This window comes from Uloborus diversus, chromosome 5 (genome assembly GCF_026930045.1).
Source record: "Uloborus diversus isolate 005 chromosome 5, Udiv.v.3.1, whole genome shotgun sequence".
NCBI classification, from domain to species: Eukaryota; Metazoa; Arthropoda; class Arachnida; order Araneae; family Uloboridae; genus Uloborus; species Uloborus diversus.
The window spans coordinates 127,191,792-127,211,853 of record NC_072735.1 but is presented as its reverse complement, the minus strand read 5'-3'; the positions used below and the strand labels follow the sequence as shown (position 1 = coordinate 127,211,853).

General features: G+C 31.5%; 1 protein-coding gene across 1 annotated transcript in view; it reads left to right on the top strand.

Annotated features, from left to right (window-relative positions):
• The window catches only part of LOC129222054 (spliceosome-associated protein CWC15 homolog), a 32,213-nt gene that overhangs the window by 9,370 nt on the left and 2,781 nt on the right, over positions 1–20,062 (top strand). Inside the window, exons 2-5 of the mRNA XM_054856477.1 lie at positions 6,555–6,691; positions 8,876–8,988; positions 12,066–12,151; positions 18,011–18,109. Of these exons, the coding sequence (XP_054712452.1) occupies positions 6,561–6,691; positions 8,876–8,988; positions 12,066–12,151; positions 18,011–18,109 (429 nt within the window). The 5' untranslated portion in view covers positions 6,555–6,560. The remainder of the gene's footprint in view (positions 1–6,554; positions 6,692–8,875; positions 8,989–12,065; positions 12,152–18,010; positions 18,110–20,062) is intronic.

Genomic DNA, 20,062 nt, shown 5'->3' with positions numbered 1-20,062 from the left:
AATAGAAGTCTTAAAAAGCAAAGTTTTTAAGCGATATTCAGGGTTCGAGGGTGAGGGATTAAAGGTCTCACCTTAAATTTTTTTGAAATTATAGTTTTTTCATTGTCAGATTTCATATGGGAGCACCGTCTCAAACTATTTATTATTATTTATTCTAAACAAATTGTTGTTTTTAAAAATCCATTTTTTTGACGATTTGGATGATGTTAGAAGGAGGGGTTCGAGGCGCAAGGCCTCTGTTTGGAAATTTTCCAAAAAGGAAACCTTAAAAACTCGATGTACACCATATGAGGCAGTGACAAGCAAAGGGATGCAAGTGGACTATTTTGAGTTTCAAATAAAACACATTTAAAGATCAGATCCTAGGTAGACTTTCATTGATTTTTTTTTTTTTAATCATACTATACAGCAGCACCTACCAGGGACAGAGGAGACAAACACCCAAAACTACCCAAAGACAGAGGAGAGGTTCACCTACCATTTGTGCTGGCTATCTCCAAACTTTTAATTTTGCCACTTGCATCCCTTTGCTTTTAGCTATCTCATATTTGGTTACATTAGGGGCTGTGCATTTTTTTTAAATTGTAGCTCCAAAAAAAAAAAAGTCTTAAATGATTTTCATATTGTTAGAAGGCTAAGTGTTTGTAGTTCTTCCCCTGGAAATGTTGCAAAACTGAACCACTGGAAACGAGATTTGAGATGCCCTTTAATGATTTTGGCTGATAGCGGAGGCTTCAGAAGCGTAGCATTTTAATGATTTTCTTACTTTTGCACCGTATACCATATAGGAAAAATAAATAAAAAAGGAGAGGTGGGGATGAAAGAAATATGAGGAGTGGGGCATGATTAACTGAGCAATAATTAAGTTATCAAAATATTTAATTTCAATTGTGCTCTTTCAAAAAGAAATTTAGTTTTTTTCACAACATTCTATATTTTTTCCCGATTAAAATTATTTCTTTTTCTCGAGGAGCGTTCATTTCTTTTCTTTAATAATATATCAAATTGAAATATTTTTCAAAAAAAAAAAAAAAATTTACTCTGTCCTCGGGGGGGGGGGGGGATCCAAGTCCGGACTGCAGAAGTTAAAAAACTGGACAGCTAAAAATGCATAATTATTCAAAATGTCGTAAATACAGTCGGACCTCCATATATCGAAGTAGCAAATTTCCGGAAAAAAATTCTATATATAGAAATTTCTATATATAGAAACGATCTTATTTTATCGTACAAATCTCCTAAAACATTAAAATTAAAGCTAATTTTCGTGTATAAAACCCAATTTCTAATTTATATGAGCATTGGATTAAATGAAAGTTGAAAAATAAAAAAATAACAGAAATTACATTTTTGCGCCTTCATACATCTTCATTCTTTGGAAATTAACTTGATTCGCAACATTAGGGGGGTTTCGTTTTGACAGTGTAATCGAGAGAAAAGTAAAAAATCAATCTATTTAACTTGAATGATTTTTACTGAAGCTAAAAAGACTAGAAAAAGATAATCAACAGACAAAAGGAATAACTTGAAACTGATTTTACAGTGTTACTGGTTACAACTAAGATTTGAAATAAACTTGAAGGAATTTAAGAACTCCAAAACGGAAAAACGACCCATCTACACAGCCCTCAACCCCAGATTCCTTATGAGTTTCGTAGCAACCTTTAGTGAACATAATTTTCTCCCCTAATTTTCATTTTTCATGAGACAAACAGTCTGAAGTGGAAAAAATCTACGAATGTCTCGAAATTTTTTTCGATATATAGAGATTCTTTCGATATATAGAAACAATTTTTCTATGTAATGAACATAGAAATTTGCTGAGATTTCGATATATAGAAAATTTCGATATGTGGAAGTTCGATATATGGAGGTTCGACTGTATATGTAAAAACATTAGTTTTTTAATGTAACGGGGCCATTGACCCCCTTCACCCTAACCCCTTAAATGACGGGCCTAGTTTAAGGGGTGGACTGATGTTGTTGATCTAATTAAAAATTCGAAGTATTGCAGCGTATTGGTTATGTAGCTATTTTGTTATGTGTCACTTGTATTTTAGGAAGTTTCTGTAAAATTCTCAAAATTCAGGCCTCTTGCTAGAGCAGAAAAAAATAACTCACAGGCTTGAAATTTTACACAATAGTTTGTTTTAGAAGTAAAGAATTACTGCACTAAGGCTTAAAGTTCAGCATAATTTAAAATATTTTGTAAATTTTCTTTTTTTTGATGTTTTTCTAAAAATCTTAAAAATCCAAGTCCCTTGCCAGAGCAGAAGACATTAACTCAGAATCACGAAATTTTGCACAGAGTGTTAGGCAGTCACAAATTCTCCGCACTAAGGCTAAGTACTCTGCAGAAAGTCTATTTTTTTCGGCCTACAACTCAGAAGTTGGGCAAATGCGATAGTTTCTAATCAATTAAAATAATACTGGAGTAGCACTGTTATATGAATTTAGTTTGATTGAGTTATGGATTTATTCAGCAAAATCATTTATATTCAATAAGTTTTGGTAACTTACTGAATATACCTGCCTTGCCTGCAATATTCGAGTTGAACCAAACCATTGTTTCGGTCACTCGGCTGGTCAGTGCTAATTCTATATTAGCTACCAGTTTGTTTGACACTCTTGGCTTCCTTAAGAGGTTTTCCACCTCTAGCTCAGTTAGTCCTATGCCGGGCTGATGAGTGCTAATAAGCACGAAACTGCAGTCCTCGGCTGGAATTGACTGAGCTGGCAGTGTATTTCATGTAAAATCATTTATAGTTGAAGTAGGTAACCAATAGTTGGGAATATTTTGACACATTAGATTTTGTGCTGATATTGTTTCATTCTTTTAAGATCAGCAAGGAATAAAACATTTCTTTGCCTCCAAGTAACAGTTGGTAGTAACTATACATCTACTACCAGAAATTGATTTCTCAGGGTTGAATTTAGACCCATGCCACCCTTAGGCAGATTTGAAATCTGCCAGTCCCTCCCCCTAAAAAGACACAAAATTTCCTCGATTCAAAAACCGCAAAAAAAAGTGTTCTCGAAATTTAATCTGTCATGTTTGTGAAGAAACGATGACGTTTCACTTTCAGGGGTGCCCCAATGTGAACCAGTACTGAATAAGCTTTATTATAGCACTAAAAGTTGTAGCCAAATTCCAGTCTTGTTGCACCTTCTGTCCAAAGGCAATGACACTTTCTGCAATCAACACCCCTCTTTTCGTCTTCACACTTGTACTGTTTTAAACTGACCTATCACCATGATTGAAAAGCATTTGATTCTCATAAGATACAGTGTCTCCCAAAAGTGTTTGTACACTTTAAAATTTTTTAGTAAAACCAAAATAACGCAAAACTGAATCCGAATATGAAGTCCAATATTTTTTCACATCATTCCTATGTTATTCTAAATAAAACCATGTAGTTTTTTTTTATAAAAAAAGAGTTTTTTATAAGAAAATAACATTTACAGTAAAGTATATATAATTTCGTTAATTAAAAATATTTCTTTCATTTGCATTTCTCATTCCAGCTTTCTTTACTAGTAATTGTGCTTTTAAGTTGTTTAATGTTGGGTTCGGTGCATGTGGGGGTGCGGCACATATGGCGAGAGCGGCGCTTATACTGGGTGTGGCGCATACATAAAATTTTTTTTCCTTGAAAATTTATTTCGATGTGGCGCTTACACCGGGGGTGCGGCACTTATTTCCAAAAATACGGTAATCATTATTAAATTACGAGAAAAGATTGTCTGTGAAAAATCAAAGACTGAGTTGTTTCACTTTCAAGAACAAAACTTTAATTTAAAAAAATGTGCCATTAAAGCAAAATTTGCTGCCCTAAGCAGCTAGCTGCTTACTTTGCTTATTGGGAAGTTGGGCCCTGAGGTTACTGTTATTTCTGTAAATATTTCACAGTTTCTCTGAAGCGACAATTTAGTGCCCTAAATATATTGTTATTATGAGATACTATTTATCCGTCACATGATAGATTAATTATGTATTGTAAACAAGACAACTGAAGACAACTCCTCCACTTCTCCCTTGAATGGTAATAAGCCTACTCGGTTTTGGTGGGAGATGTGGAGTGACTTTCCAACGCCATCCAACTAAGAAACCCGGAACAACAGCTGACTTGACTGAAATTTTGACAAAATGCAGTAACACCATCAAAATCAACATTTTGTGCACATAATTAAGGTTGATTGCAATTTGAAAAAAAATATATAAATGATTTTTTTTATGCACAATTTTGAAGAAAAAATGATGTTACTTTCAAAAACATAAATGAAAAGGAGAATTAATAACATGATTAAAAGTTATTTAACATTTTGGAAACAGCATATTTTCAAAAACAGTCTTGATGAAAGATTAGAATGATTAAAAAATATACTGGTGAAGTAACAAAGTCATCATCAGTAGAATGTCACAATTGGTAATATGGTCATAATCAGTAAATTGTTGGCTTTAGTAAATTAGTGGAAAACATAACTCAGTTTTTTTTTGAATTTCATTAAAGTAAGAGTTTAAGAGGAAAACAAAAAGAACAATACCTGCTCACAAAAGATTTAAAATTCTCAGACCCTCAATATTTATTTTTCTTTATTTCAATGAGGGGAAAAATAAAGATTTGTGCTTGTAAATAAAATTAAGAAGATTTCAAAAATTTTTAAACGCATTTTTATTAATAAAACTAGAGACGTCCCGAGTACTCGGTAACTACTCGGTACTCGGCCAAATTCTGATCATATACTCAGCCAATACCGAGTAGTTGCAAAAAATTGAATATTGCCCAAGACAGATACTAAAATTTATATAAAAAAAAAAGAGCAAGCATTATATTCTACAATCATTTACAATTAAAATTACAAGTCAAATTGAAATTTTGAGAATAATGTAGTTTGTAATGCTTCAATGGAATAAATCCTTATTTTAATGTCCCCAAAGTTAATAAAACTTATTTATTAAAAATTGTGCAAAAAAGGTAAGTATAGAAAATATGGAATTTTTATATTAAAAATGGATTTTTGCTACAAACAATAATTAGTTATAAAAATGTAAAAGTACCTTTGCTTAAAAAATAAAAGGAAATAAAACAACGTTAAAAGCACAATGCAGGAACTCTGCAGACACGTGTTTTGGCATTACAAGGAATTCCTCTTTCAATGCACAAAATGGGAGCTTGTAGATTTAAAGGCATCCGACAAAAGTCGATTTTTTTTGTCGAATGTGTTTACATTCTTTGGCTCACATGTTATGCACTGAAAAAGACGTTCCTTGTGGGGGGGGGGGGGGCAGAAACACGTGTCTGCAGTGTTCCTGCACATTTGTTTTATCTGCTTTTAAACATTATTTCTGTTTGGCGGACTAGAACTATAATTGATTGGTATACAGTGAAACCCCTCCTAACGGACACCCCTCTTATGCGGACAGTTTTTAAATCCCAAGTTCCAATGCAAATAACATTATTAAACCCCTGTCCTACGGACACTTCTATATCGCGGACAAAAAAATTTGTCCCGTTAGTGTCCGCATTAGAGGGATTTTACTGTAATTTGTTTTAATTCCAACTTGATTATTCATACATTTTATTTATTTTTAATTTTAAAAATAATTTTTTTGTAAAATTTTTGACACAAACAAAATTGTATATATGATGCGTAATTAAATTTCAGCAGGAATTTAGTTTTAAAATCTATTATATGGATAAGGAGGTCTATACTACTATTCCAATAAGTTCAAAATTCATCACATGTGTGTCGGTGGTTCTTCAATTGGTACTTGGTAACTCGGTCGAGTAGTGAAAGGCTGAGTACTCGGTAACTCGGTACTCCGCCGAGTAGTGAAAGGCCGAGTACTCGGTACTCGGCTACTCGGCCAAAGTGCTACTCGGTACGTCTCTAAATAAAACAGTAGGTTTTCCAGTTTGAGTCGGTAATAGAGGGAATTAATTTAAGATATGTGTGTGGAAGGCTTAAGTAAACCTACAATAGAAAAGAAAATGTTTGTAGTCTCAGATTTTTCCACTATAGTAAACAAAGAGTGGCAAATTTAAATCTTAACGCAGTCTGAATAGAAATTGCATTCCTAGGGAATTGGTGAAAGATTGTGAACAGTGTCTGTTTAGCTCGTTAGTAAGTGAAATATTGTTTCATAAACTTTTTTTATACTTTGTCGTGGATGGGATAACTTTTCCAATCATTGACAAAAATGAAAATGAAGACAAATAATTATAAAGTTAATTGTTAATATTGTTAAGAAATTAGCTTCAAGGCTGAACTTAAGCAGAGAGGATTTCGAGCTTTTGAAAGTTTTCAAATAATGCAAATTTTTTGAGATTTTCCTTGAAGTCATCAATTTAAAATCTTTATTCCCAGCAAAAATACTTGTTTACTTCTTTCAAAAATATTGAAAGTCTACTCTCCACTCCAGTCATTTGAAGTTTTATGTTTGACTTGCCTTGGAGCCTCATCTCTCCAATTAATAAAGATTTTTTTTTTATCCTTATTAGTTGGTTCTGCAATTTTTTAACATTTTCTTAATTGTTTAAAACAACTTTCAGTTGAATATGACTACTGCAGCAAGGCCAACTTTTGAGCCTGCCAGAGGTGGTGGTGGCAGAGGAGAAAAAGATTTGAGTGCCCTATCAAAGCAATATTCAAGTCGAGATCTTCCTGGCCACACAAAACTCAAATACAGGTTTGAAATTTCAATTTGTTTTTTATTTAAAATTTAAAAAATTATCTTTGCTATGCAGTGAAACTTTTCTGATGCTTGACTACTTTTTTTTTTTGAAACCTAGTTCACAAAGACATTTTTAGAAATTTTAAACTAAGCTTCCTAATTGTGCTTGTAACTTGTCTAGGCATCCAAGAGAAAAATTTTGGTGCAGTTTTTTACAGATCAAATATGTATTAAATTTTTAAAAAGTGCTTTTAAGAGAATTCGTATTCTTGCTGTGTAAATAAAATATAGAAGACTTCATTTTATTCATAAATAGGTTTTGAGGGACAAAATTGACCATTTTTAAAACGTCATATTTATATGTCTTTTTAAAAATCTATCTGGCATGATTAGTGTTGTAACTCTACATAAGTTTTAACTCTTAAGTAAACCCAATTTTTAATTTTATTTGGTTTTGGCAGCAGATAAGAAAATATTCATCTTTAAGATGATCAGCAGTTGCACATACTCGACATTAAATTGTGGATATCACAAATTTGCCATTTCAACTGCGCTTGCACTAGGACTTGATTCATTTCTAAAATCTTGATTAAATAAATTACTAAAATTTTTAATTCATTAACAAATATGAGAAGGCAACAGATAAAAATTAGAAATCACAAAGCTTTCTCTCATTTAGTTTTTAGGCCTCAGTAAAGATTGAGTTTTGCATCTTAATTATTAATGGATTCAGAGTCTGATTTTTCTATCAAACAAGGGCTCTTTTCCAGTCCAAAATGGCTGTGAAAATATTTTAATCACATTCATTAATTTTTTGGGACTCTAGCTCAGCCTAAATATAAACAAGCAACCTAGGATCTTAAAACAGAAGGCCTCAAAAAGCTATGTCCGCACACAAGCGCAGTTGAGATGGCAAATTTGCAATATCCACGATTTAACGTCTACTCTTGCACATATAAACTTCTTATCTGTACCATGTTCATATTTATGTAATGAGTGTTGGAATAACTTAATACAAAAGAAACGATTCTCAAGTCTCAACAACTAATATAATATTAATTCTTTATCTACTTTAAAATGTATTTGGCAGAGAAAGTTTGGTCAATCTAGTTATAAATTTGTCTTATCTAGTTTGGATTCATTAAGTTAAACAACCATAAAATCATGAGCGAGTTTCGTTGACATACAAGTTATCTCATTTAGTTTTGTTCAATTTCTACTATTTGAGTGTGCTCTCATATTTTGCAGGTTTGCATAAAACAAATTGAAAAGATTCTTTTTTACATAAAAATCATTGCTGTTTTAAAATAATAGTTTCAGTCCTTCTCCGTCTAATTTATAAATATACAAACTACAAATATGTAGCTAGAGATTTAATTTTGATTTCAAACATCAATGTTACAAAACAGCTGACCCTATACAGTTTATAGGTCTTATGTCTGCATTCAAAATCATTAGTGGTCTACTGATCCGAAACCAGTAAAAACTGATCCAGACCACCATGAAAACGAGTTTAGTTGTCCATAAGAGTGGTGGTTGATCACAGTCAAACAAAAAGTTTGGTTTATTTATTTTTACATTTGCAATAATTTTATTAACCCAAAATTAAGTAAATTTGTCAAATTAACTTTAAATTAAAACCAATTCAATACATTAGGAAGATTTTGTGAAAATAAATAAGATCTTAGTTAAATGGTTATATAATTTAATGTAGAAACATATTTAACTTTAAACTACATTTCATGTTAAATGGATCAGTCAATCTGCTTGCTGACAAGCATAACTTCAGGGGCATTCCAAGGTATTTTTGACATTTATGTAGAGTCCGTAACGTGACCTTTTTTTGCCATAACTTTTTAATTTACTGTTTGATTAGCATATTATTTTATTTTGATCTTTACCAACCAACATACCAGCTCAAATTAAAATAATTTGCAAATCAAACGGTAAATTAAAAAGTTATGGCAAAAAAAGGTCAGGTTACGGACTCTACATAATGTCAAAAATACCTTGGAATGCCCCGTCATGCTTACTTGTCTGCAGGACCATTTATTTTTTCCAATAATTTCTAACAGTCTTTATACGAAGCATAATTTTGTTGAATACAGTTTAATTTATTTTTAGTTCCTTTGTAAGGTATGGTATTTATAAAGAAATGAAATCCTTGTTATTTAATTCAGTAAATTATTTTCTTTTCAGACAAACTGGACAAAATACTGCAGAAGAATTGAAAAATAAGGACTTTCGCCGAGAGTTAGAAGAAAAAGAAAGAATTGCTTCCCATGAAAGAGAAGGAAAGCGGCCATCCAGAGGTATTTAATCAAAATCAAAACAGAGTTAAGGAAATGCAATAAGTTCTTCAAAATTGTGTAAAATTTGAGCTTTTAACACTTTTATTGCAAAGAAAATTTTGTTGCTGTGTGCTGGGGCGCCTACATGTCTTCTCACTGGAATGTCATTTTTCCGCTATACAGCAAATTCACCTTTATTCTTATTCATTCTCAAAATTTGCATTTTCCAATTTTTCCCCAAGAAATTTCTCCTTACTTTTATAGCATTAATTTTCTGTAAAATCTTGTTTGAAAGTTAAAATGCCTCCAGTGTCAAGTGAAAAATTTTGGTTTATCAACTACAAAATGATGTTAGTCTCAAAACTGGCAGCTAAACAATTTATTATTTTTTTCCTGTGCAAAAATGCAAAATGCCGATGCATTGCCCTGATTATTGAAAAAAATAGCGATCAGCATTGTCAACAGCAGCCAATGTCAACTCAGAGCAAAAATTGGCCCATCTGCTTTAAAAAACATCTAAATGGCAATGTTCTATGTCGGATGGAGGAAAAATCAGAAAAGCACAGTACACTTGCATACAGATTGAAGAATTTAAACAAAAAGGTTCCAGTTTGAGAGATTGCGGGCCAAAAATTTTTCCTGAAAGACAGTTGAATATCTGGACGTTTTTTTGATTTTAGTTTAACCCTTTTAACTACAGACTAAATAAATAAACACTAACACTTTCTAACATAATTTTATACTGTCTGACTGTTAAAAAAGTATTTTATCGGCAATAAAGCTGTTCTATATATGAATATTGAAGGTAATGGTTGAATTGTGGTTAGGCAAAATTTAATTTCATTTGCTTAAATTTCTTCTCCTTTTTCCACCAAATCTTGTTGCTCTCATTTTTGCCTACTAGAGTAATGAAATTTTAAATATTTTTGAAACCATGATAGTTATTTATATTATTCAATGAGCTATTAAATCTTAATGTCTTAAATCTTTGACATCTCTACTGCTAAAATATGTCTTTTAACAATAAAGAAAGTAAGTTATTTAAACTTAGCATTCTTGTTAAGGAGGTAAAAACTATTGCATTCGATTTTATATTTAAATGATGAATTATTATCTTAAAGTATTAAGATTGTACTGAAAGTATTGCTGGAATAAATGAAGAGTTTGCTGGAATAAATGTTCATTTCGAAAGCTCCTCCTCTCTCCCTTAACACTTTTGAAAGACCACAAAATGATAGCTTAGTCCTAAGAATGTCATACGAAAGGAAGAAAACGCTTAGGGAGGTTATCCTTCTATGACATTTTGTAGCTGTTCAGACCTGTCCTTGTTCTGAAATTTTGATTTATGTTATTTGTATGGCAAGGGTGCACTGGTGGGTCAGCTTCCAATAATTAGGGAACTCGCTAAGCATTTGACACTGTACTAAATGCAATAAAATCATAAATTTGGCAAAAACAATTCTTATGTGGCAAATTTATTGGCAAATCAAAAATTCTTTGAAATTTCCACGGAAAAAAAAAATCTCCCTTTTCCTTAAAAGATTGTCAAAAATTCCAAAGGGAGAAAAAATACCAGTTAATAAATGTCTAATTTATCTTTCGTGTATGCTGCATCTTTTGAGTATAAATAAGTGTTTGCATTTAATATTCTATAATTATACTTTGTTCTCTGATTAAATATTTCTACAGAAAAAATACAATAAAATCAGTTAAAGTTTGTCTTTGGCTAAGACTTAAAATTTGGCAAATTTACTGGCTAATAATTTGAAATACGTATCGCAGCCCTTAATAATCCTTGGTTTTCAAGCCATACTACCATCTCTAGTATGATGTAACCAAAATTTTCTTCTACATAAAGTTGAATTCTAGGCTGCTAAAATTTTGTATTGTTTGGTTGGAACCAATGACATTAGCTTAGGTTTTTCTTCATTAGAACAGTTTCTGGATGGGTGTGTACTGATAACAAGAGCTTTGTATTGTCTAAAGTAATTAAATGTGCACATATGCATGTTTTTGGGTTATGAATTTTCCGATAAGAATTTGTGCCATTGTTTAACTTGGAGGAGATTTACTCGATATTTTTCTTTATAACTTTAAATGTACTGCTTTTTATTTATTACTAGCCACCTGCGGTGACCAGCTGATTCGCCTTTTTAAGCCATTACCCTTTATAATCAAGCAGCCGCCTATGGCGGCTGTTTTGACATTCTTCTCATTCACCTTTTTATGCCAAGATTGCCGCCTTAGGTGTGCTGGTGTTAGGTAAAGTTGACTGCAGTATTAATCAATCTATATCTATCTTTATCAATATGAATATGAAAAAAATATTTTCTATATCTATCTCCAGTTCTATTTTGTGCCATTCGCCTTTTTACTCCAACAATGAAGTCTGCTCCGGCTTCTTTCTACTTATAGACCTATCTCAAAATTTTCTAATCCATTTCTATTTGATTTAACCTAACCGTTCATTCCTTAACAAAAACAAAGATTAAAAAAAAAAAAAAAAAAAATCTCTCCTATGTTCTCCATAGTGTGCAAAAAATAGCATTTGCAAAAGAAGAAAAATCACTATTTTTATTGAATGAAATGCCCGGGCAGTGCCTGGTACTTGGTTAGTAGTGAGCAAACTTCATGCTTGTTCCAGCCCTCAAAGGTGCCATTAAAATCAAATCAACCAACCAACCAACTATGCTTGCTCCAGAGTAGCCTTGGTTCAAAATTTTCATTATGATTACTATTAATATTGCTCTTGTAAGGCAACGAATTTTTGTAACAATAGGTTTTATATTTAATCATTTAGTGGGGAAATTGCATGAAAGTTACTGTTGTTCCATAATAACTTTTTAAAACTAAGTTTTTTAGAAATAAGGTTATAGCCTATGTTTCTTCCTGAGAATGTAGCTATCTATGGTTAAAAAAAATGCATAAATTCGGCCCAGTAGTTTTGAAGTTTACCCCGGACATACACACTGAATTAGTCATTTATGTATATAGAGGAATAGATTATAGATTATTACTTTTAATTTTGTAAAGTTCAGCTAAAGATTTTAACTCCTAATATATCCTTTTCTTAGTCCCTACTTTTATAATTTTTTTAGACTCTGGAAGCAGCAGCTCAGCTAAGAAAACTAGACTGGAACAATTACCTGCTGCAAATTTGGATGCTGATGATCCGATAGATGAGGTACTAAAATATTTCTTTTAGCTACAAGTTACAATGAGTAGGGATGTGCCAGCTGCGCCAATTGAGCCAAACTGCACCAATCGCCGATCCTGCACCAAACTGCTCCAAAAGACGGCTAAATGGATTTTACTGCACCAAAATTGGACAAACTTTCGCCAAAAGTGCGATTTTGCATGTAATGTTGCAGTTCCTTCAACACATTTGGCAGTTTTTGCAGATGATCACCAAGGAAATGCATGTTAGAACTTGTTTTTACAATTTTGTTTGATTTAGGCTTAAACTCGATCGTTTCAATTTATTATGTAATTCTGTTCTATTGACATGAAATATTTTGTATTGACGATTATTTTCATCCTTTTTATTTTTGTTTTTAGAAGAAGAGGGCTTGTAAGTTCTTCTTCTTGCCACGCCCACTCGAAAATTTCAATCCAATTGCATCCAAATTGAACGTAAGCGAATGCCATCTGTAAAAAACTATTGTTCAGCAGTTTTCAATCTTGGATTTCTTTAGATTTTAGGACAGAAAACTGTTCCCTAATTTTGGTTGGAGACACTTAAGATAGCAAAAATTGGTGAATTCTAATGCTCTGGTATTGAATAAGCAGATAGTTCAAGTTTCTCAGATTCAGGCATTTTTTCCATATTCTGTAGCCTGGCTCTAATTTTATTTATTTATTTTTTTCCCTTCATATTTTAAATATTTGTTTCACATGTATTTTTAAATTCCTTTTCTTATGACATCATTTCTCAAAATCATTTTTTTTTCATTGTAATATTATTGCATCTATGGGCTTTTGGTGTGGTCTTTTCAATATTTTTCACTTTTATTATATATATATATATACTATATATATATATATATATATATATATATATATATATATATATATATATACATACCTGCCAACTCTACTGGATTTTCCGGGAGACTCCCGGATTTTTGACATTTCTCCCGGTCTCCCGATTTTTATTGAAAATCTCCCGGGTTTTTATTAATCTCTAAAAAAAAATCCCTCCATTTAGGGATTTTCTCGAAAATGATAAATAAACCTCTTTAAAATAAATTTTTACATCGTTTTAAGCGCTTTTACTCCATGGTTTGAAAGTTTCCTACTCAATTTCAAACTTTAGCACATTGGAATCTGGCAACATCAGTTCTTGTTTACGTTTGCGATTTCGCTTCGCGCACTCATCGCTAAGCCTATGTTGCTTAATTACAATATTTCTTCTCTGTACACAAAACGACCGCTATTATCGGGCACTTTGCGGGCCGAAAAAAAGTAGATTAAATCTTGTTGAAGACCTGAAAAAACTTGTCTATGATTGAATTTTTACAGATAATTGAAATTCTTTTTTTCCCTAAATAACTTTTCATTGAAAAAGTATTACTTTAACTTTTATTCTTCCATTTAATATTTTCATTAATTTAACTCTGTGTATATGACTCAAGGAACTTGCATATGATTGTACTTTAAGAGATTATAAAAAAATCCCTATTTTCCCCTCAATAACATGGAAAAAAAGTGATATTGCGCTACATTGAAAAAATCTGCTGAATTTTTTTCTTATGTGAATGTTGGCAGGTATGTGTATATATAGTATATATATATATATATATATATTATATAATATATATATATATATATATATATATATATATATAGTATATATATATATAAGGTTATACCAATAAATTACACATACGAAAAAAAAAAGTAAAAACAGAAAGATTATTTAATATTCTTTAAATCTCAGTTGTAACTTGCTGAGGTAAAGTTTTTAAATTTAACCGTTCTTTTTTTGCTTTCTTTCTTACTTTTTTTTTAGCCTTTTTGAATATGTTTTTGAGTTTTATGAAGCAAACAAATTTTAAAAATAGGTATCAAAGCACTATAAATTAAATGTACACTAAAGCAATGATGTGTAAAGCAAAGTAAATGTTCTAAAAAAATTTAAGTCCGAGGAAGTGTAAGAAAAAAGTAGAGCAGGACAGGACTAGTCTTTTGAGAAAAATATTAGACGAAAATAAAAAAAAAAGAAAAAAAAGAGATAATGGCAATAATAATAAATTAGTAGTTGGAGTTATTTGGCAGTTTTGCATGCTTAGTGTCCTTTTTACTTCCGTTTACAAAAAAGGAAGTATTATATTCGCAAAAAAATTTTCACTTAAAAATCAACTTAAATTTCCATTTTGCTCACTCTCGAATGAATGTTGATTTTTTTTCCGACCCGACCGCACGTGCATATATATGCAAGAAATATCCATTTTGATGATTCCCAAGTTAATTACAACGAGTTTTCTCGTGACGTCTGTATGTACATAGTATGTACGTATGTGCGAATGTATGTCGCATAACTCAAGAATGGTATGACCTAGAAAGTTGAAATTTGGTACGTAAACTCCTAGTGGAGTCTAGTTGTGCACCTCCCCTTTGGTTGCATTCGGGTATTTCTGAAGGGGTCTTTTGCACCTTTTTTGTGGGAAATCATTGTTAGTTTTGATGCAAACTCAAGTGGTTTTATAATTTGGCGGACACTTGGGGCGATATATCGCCAGTCTTTTTGTCGGCAAGTTTTGTTGCAAAATTTGGCGATTTTTTTTAAAAACTGGTTTTAGTTTGGCTGCTGTTGGAGATATTTAGAGAATTAACTATTGAGTCACATTAAAATTACTAATAATAGGGAAATAACATTAAATCAGTGTAAAAGGAAGTCATGTGATGCAAACATCAGCTCGTTTGTTATTTTATCATGTCACGCATGTTTCTGTGTGAAATATACATAAGTACTTCAAATTGATGCAAAATTTAAAGTTTTGCTGTTGCAAGCTGCTCCAAATTTGCAATTTCACTGCTCCAGGCTGCTCCAAATTCTCTATTTTACTGTTGCAAGCTGCTCCAAATTCGCTGTTTTACTGCTCCAAACCCACCATTTTCCTGCTCCCAAGATTGCTCCAAAAGCGAGTTTTATTCAGCACATCCCTGATATAGGTATGAGGTCAAATAACATATTTACTTCGAGAAAAGAATTGTTTAATTGATAATCATGCAAAAAATTATATGACGAAATGTCTTAACTACTTTAAAATAAAAATTTATTTGTGCTTAACATTTTAATTAATTTTTTTTAAATTGAATGCATGTTGTGTGGTAATTTCAATTTATTTTTATGCCTTTACAAGTTCATCATATATAAATTAAATTCCATATTTAGCGTAAGAAATCGTGCACAATGTGTTAACGCTTTTTTTTTCACCTTCAAGCAAATGTTTAAGAATAGCACAGAATTTTATTTCATTGTGTGTGTGTATATATATGTAATGGTAGTGTGTAGTAGTTCCTTACTTCAAAACATACTTTTTGCTGCTCCAATTACACTACTTTCATGCTCCAAGTTTATAGAAAACTAACTTTTTGATGAGCCAAACTGCTACTACTTAACTAGTTTCCTGAGCCAAGCTGCTCCAAAGTCACTATTTTCCTGATCCAAACTGCTCTAAAGTCACTATTTTCCTGTGCCTGAGATTGCTCCAAAAGTGTATTTCAGCTGGCACATCCCTGAATGAGACATTTAAATATTTATCACCTTTTACTATTAGATGTTATAGACAGTTTTGGACTTATTTTTTTTGTTCTTTCAATATAATTTACTTAATTAGCAACAGTGCAACTCATACTAAAAGTTATATTTTCTAGACTAGCAGTACATGTACCTAGATCAACTACTCAGAAGGTTCAGGAGTTTTCTTAATCAAACTTTAAACAACAAAGTCATTTTTGACTTTGATGTTCTGTTTTAATGCAGTACAATTTCGTAAGCTATCCACCTTCTAAGGCCTCTAAAATTCTAAAAGTTTTCTAAGTGTTAAAAGGTTTCTGAGACCTCTGTTACACCTCATGTCCCCTTTGGTATACCCTATTTTTCACATTCATATAAAATGAGTTTTTGATTTAAACCTTTCTATGTATGATATTATTACTTTGAAACATTCTGACTTAGGAAAAAAATAACAAGTTTTTTTTTAAAGAGCTCCAATTCACAGACTTTTACATAAATCATAGTGCACGTCAAATGGTGTTGATATCTTTTGTCCCCTCTGTTACGTTAAATTATGGAGGTTAAATGAGAATGTAATTTCAGTTTTAGGTCAATTTACTAAACATTGTTCTTTAAAATAACAAGTTTGGCTGTATTTTTTTAGTCTTAAAAAGTGCTGTGTGTTTTTTTGAAGCAAAATCTAAGTCTGATGTTCCCTCTGTTATGCTTAGAATTCATTTTTAGTGAAAAATTTAATGGTGATAATGGTATAAGTTATTTGGAAAATTATTTTAAATTAGTAAATACATTTGAATCGGAATTAATCAAAATAATTGAAAATAATTTTCAAATACTTAAGATTCCTTTTAAACTGAATATTCAGTATTAAAAATGATAATGCAGTTTTTTGCTGTTTAACCTTGATAGGGATGTTTGTGATCCAAAATTTCAGAAAATTCCGAAAATTTTGGACTGACATCACATATTGAAACTGAAAAAATGATTGAAGGAAAAAAATAAATCTGTTCCCCCCCCCCCTCCCAATGATTTTTGTATGCATATATTTGAACAGTTTTTACTGGTAGGGTTGAGCTTCCTCATAGCTTCCGAAAATTTCACACTGTCTTCAGAAAATTTTACTTGAGTCCCTTATCAACCTTGAATCTTAAACTAATGTAACCACATTCTTTACATTTGCTATTTCTGGAATTTGAAAATTTTTAAAGGGAAATTTAACTTAAAAAGTTTGTGTTTCAGTTTTTAATGTTATTTTACCATGATGTTGATCTTGATTGATGAATCTTGATAGTGCCACTTTATGTGTAATAAAAGATTGACTTAATCTGATCTATCTAAATACTTCATGTGGTTTCATTGTAAAAGTGATTCTTGCCATTCTTGCCATTGTGATCGTTACTGGATCATGCTCTGTCAAGTGTGTTGAGTTTTTATATGCTTGAAATACGAGAGTTGTTTGCTTGATGGTTTCTTTCTATTAGACAGCATCATACACCATTTTCTTGTTCAACAGAATGTAGTTATGTTCATTGTCAATGCTCCTAAAAATATGCCTTTTTTAATAAAAAAAATCATGTTTTAGGTTTATGTAAAAGGAAAAGAGAAGAAAAGTCATTCTGTTAAATTTATGGGTTTTATGCTCTGAACGCCAAAGAATGTTGTAAATAAATCGGAAAGCATGAAAGAATTTATTTGTAAAACTTGCAAAATTGTGACAAGATTTTTTGTTACTTAATTGGTATTACTATCATCTCTCTGTAAAAAGCTCAAATACTACTAAAATTACTTGCATCTTATAGTGTTGCTGAAATCCCAGAGCAGTGGTTTGGCTTGGGGCTTAATTTTTTTGGTATTTCACAGGACTCTGTTGTGTATTTCTTTTTGTGAGCTTGGAGCAGTAGTTGCACTCAAAGCTTAATTTTCTTGGGGGCTCTTAGGAACTTGGCTCTTATGCTTTTTTCCATGGACAGAGTTCGAAATTGCTGGTAGCCACTGGTCTGAGACCACTGAAAACTGCTTTGAGCCTCCATGAAATAGAATTCAATAGTCCACAAGACCAGTGGTTGATTCCCGTCACCTAGTCCATTTCATATTTTGTTACTTATTTTGCATTTATTTTTTACATTTACAGTAATTTTGTGTGTTTACATGTAGGTAATTTTTCCTGGTGCACATTATAGGAATTGTTTATTATGAAACCTTTTGTGTTTATTTACTGTTTTATTTCTAACTTTTAATGCATAGTATGCCTAAACAATGCTATAAAGTTAAAACTTTGAAATGATATTTTGTTTCTTCTGTTAGGATGATGAAAGTGATGATAGTGATGAAGATGACACTGCAGATCTAATGGCAGAATTAAATCAAATAAAAAAAGAGCGGGCCCAAGAAGAAGCTCGAAAGGTATTGTAGCACATAAGATGCCATATTTAAGTTTTTAAAAGTGTTTCAAATTTTTAGTATTTTTGTGAAGATTTACTTTAAACGTATGATGTGATTCGTATTTATTTCAACAACAATATGCTCTAAATATTTTGCATTTAAGTGTACTCTAAATCAGGGCATTTTGTTTTAAAGAGGGTTTTGTCTAACACATTTCTTGTGAAACTATATGATCAATAATTTTGATTTCAATTCGATATTCAATTTCTTTTTGTTAAAATAAGTCATTTAAATGAGAGGATGCTACTTTAAGGCTATTAGCATGAGCTAATGTTAAAAGTGATGCATATATTAAATGAGGGAAAAAATCTGATGTGTGCACAATACTCCACCTCAGTTAAATATTCAATGTCTCAAAAGAATAGATACGTGTAATCCTATCGGGGCTGGCAAGTTTCTGCCAAGGCAGGCTACTGATAGAAACCGGTTAAAACTGGCATGGCAAAAACCACTTTCTGCCACATCTGCGGCAGAAGAACTGGCAAAAACTCACAAAATTACAAAAATTAATTGTTAACCAAAGCACACTTTAATTGCAATATTATCACAATTCAAAATCTAATGTCGCCTTGTTTGGACCTTGCAGTTGCCTCTTAGAAAAGATGGTTTCAAAAATCTAAACAGGTTCACAAGTTAATATGCATGAATGAGAAATTTTAGAATATTCTAGCAACAAAAGAGCTAGCCGGCAATGCATAAGGTACAAGCAATATTCGCGAAACTTTCATCTATTGTATATTTTTTTAAAATGGTCCGCTATGTAGTCACTGGGGTAGTGGTAAAAATGACTGGAAAGATAAGTTTCAAGAAATGGGGCCAATTTTTGACACTGTGTACAAAATCTGGGTTAATATTGGCAAGTAAAATTCTGACACTTTGTTCTTGAAGCTCATGATAATTTCAATCGCAAGCAATTTAGATTAAGCATATTAGCAAGCAAATTACAATCAGTAAGGCCTGTTTAATTCTGTATGTTACTCCTCTTTCCTAAGAACCTATATGATTTTCATCCTTTGTTAGATTAATCCAAATATTACGAGCATCTGCAATTGAAAATTTCCCTTTCTAAACTAAATCAAGGGCACTATCATAAGACTTTATTTTTTGCAATGATGAACTTAAGTTTTTTTTTTGTTTACTTAAACGAATATCATTTCGTAAAGACTTTATTTTTTAAAGACGCTTTTAAGTTTTTGCCAGTTTCTGCCTGTTTTTACCGGTTATAACCAGTTTCTGCCACTGGCGCGGCAAAAACAAGTTTCTGCTGGCAGAAAGCCAACCCTGAATCCTATACATGTATTCTAAGTAGTACTTCTTAAATTCATATTTTATGAAACTAATAAACTGTGTTAAGTATAGAGTTTGGTGCTTTGAAATTTAAGGAATGTTGGTGTGTTTATAGCGGTATTCAAAATCTGAAGAAAAATGCTGTATTGATTTGTAAGAAATGATGTTTGCAGTAACTACATTAAAAATAAATGCAAGTAAAGCACTGAATTTGTACGGTTATTCACTAACAATTATTTCAATTTTCAAATGAAATTGAAAAACAAATAAAAAATTAAATGGTAATAACAATTTTTAAAATAATATAATTAATTAGAAGTGTTTTTTGGAATAGTTCTGAAAAATTTCGGAGGGGGTTTCAGCCCTAAAAACCCATCCCATAAATACAGCTCTGCTATACAACAAACTCTGTGTTGTATAGCCAAAAGTATTTACGCACTTTCAATGAGGAACATTTTCCCAAATTGAAATAGATATGCCTGAAGAGTTTTCTGCAACTTTTGTCTTGTAAAGTATATGCTGGCCTCACTTTTGAGTAAAAATTTATTTGCACTTCATTTACCTTCACAAGATCAATGGCAAAGTGACAAAAAAAATCATCCTGTATTGTAAAAATGTGTAATTTTT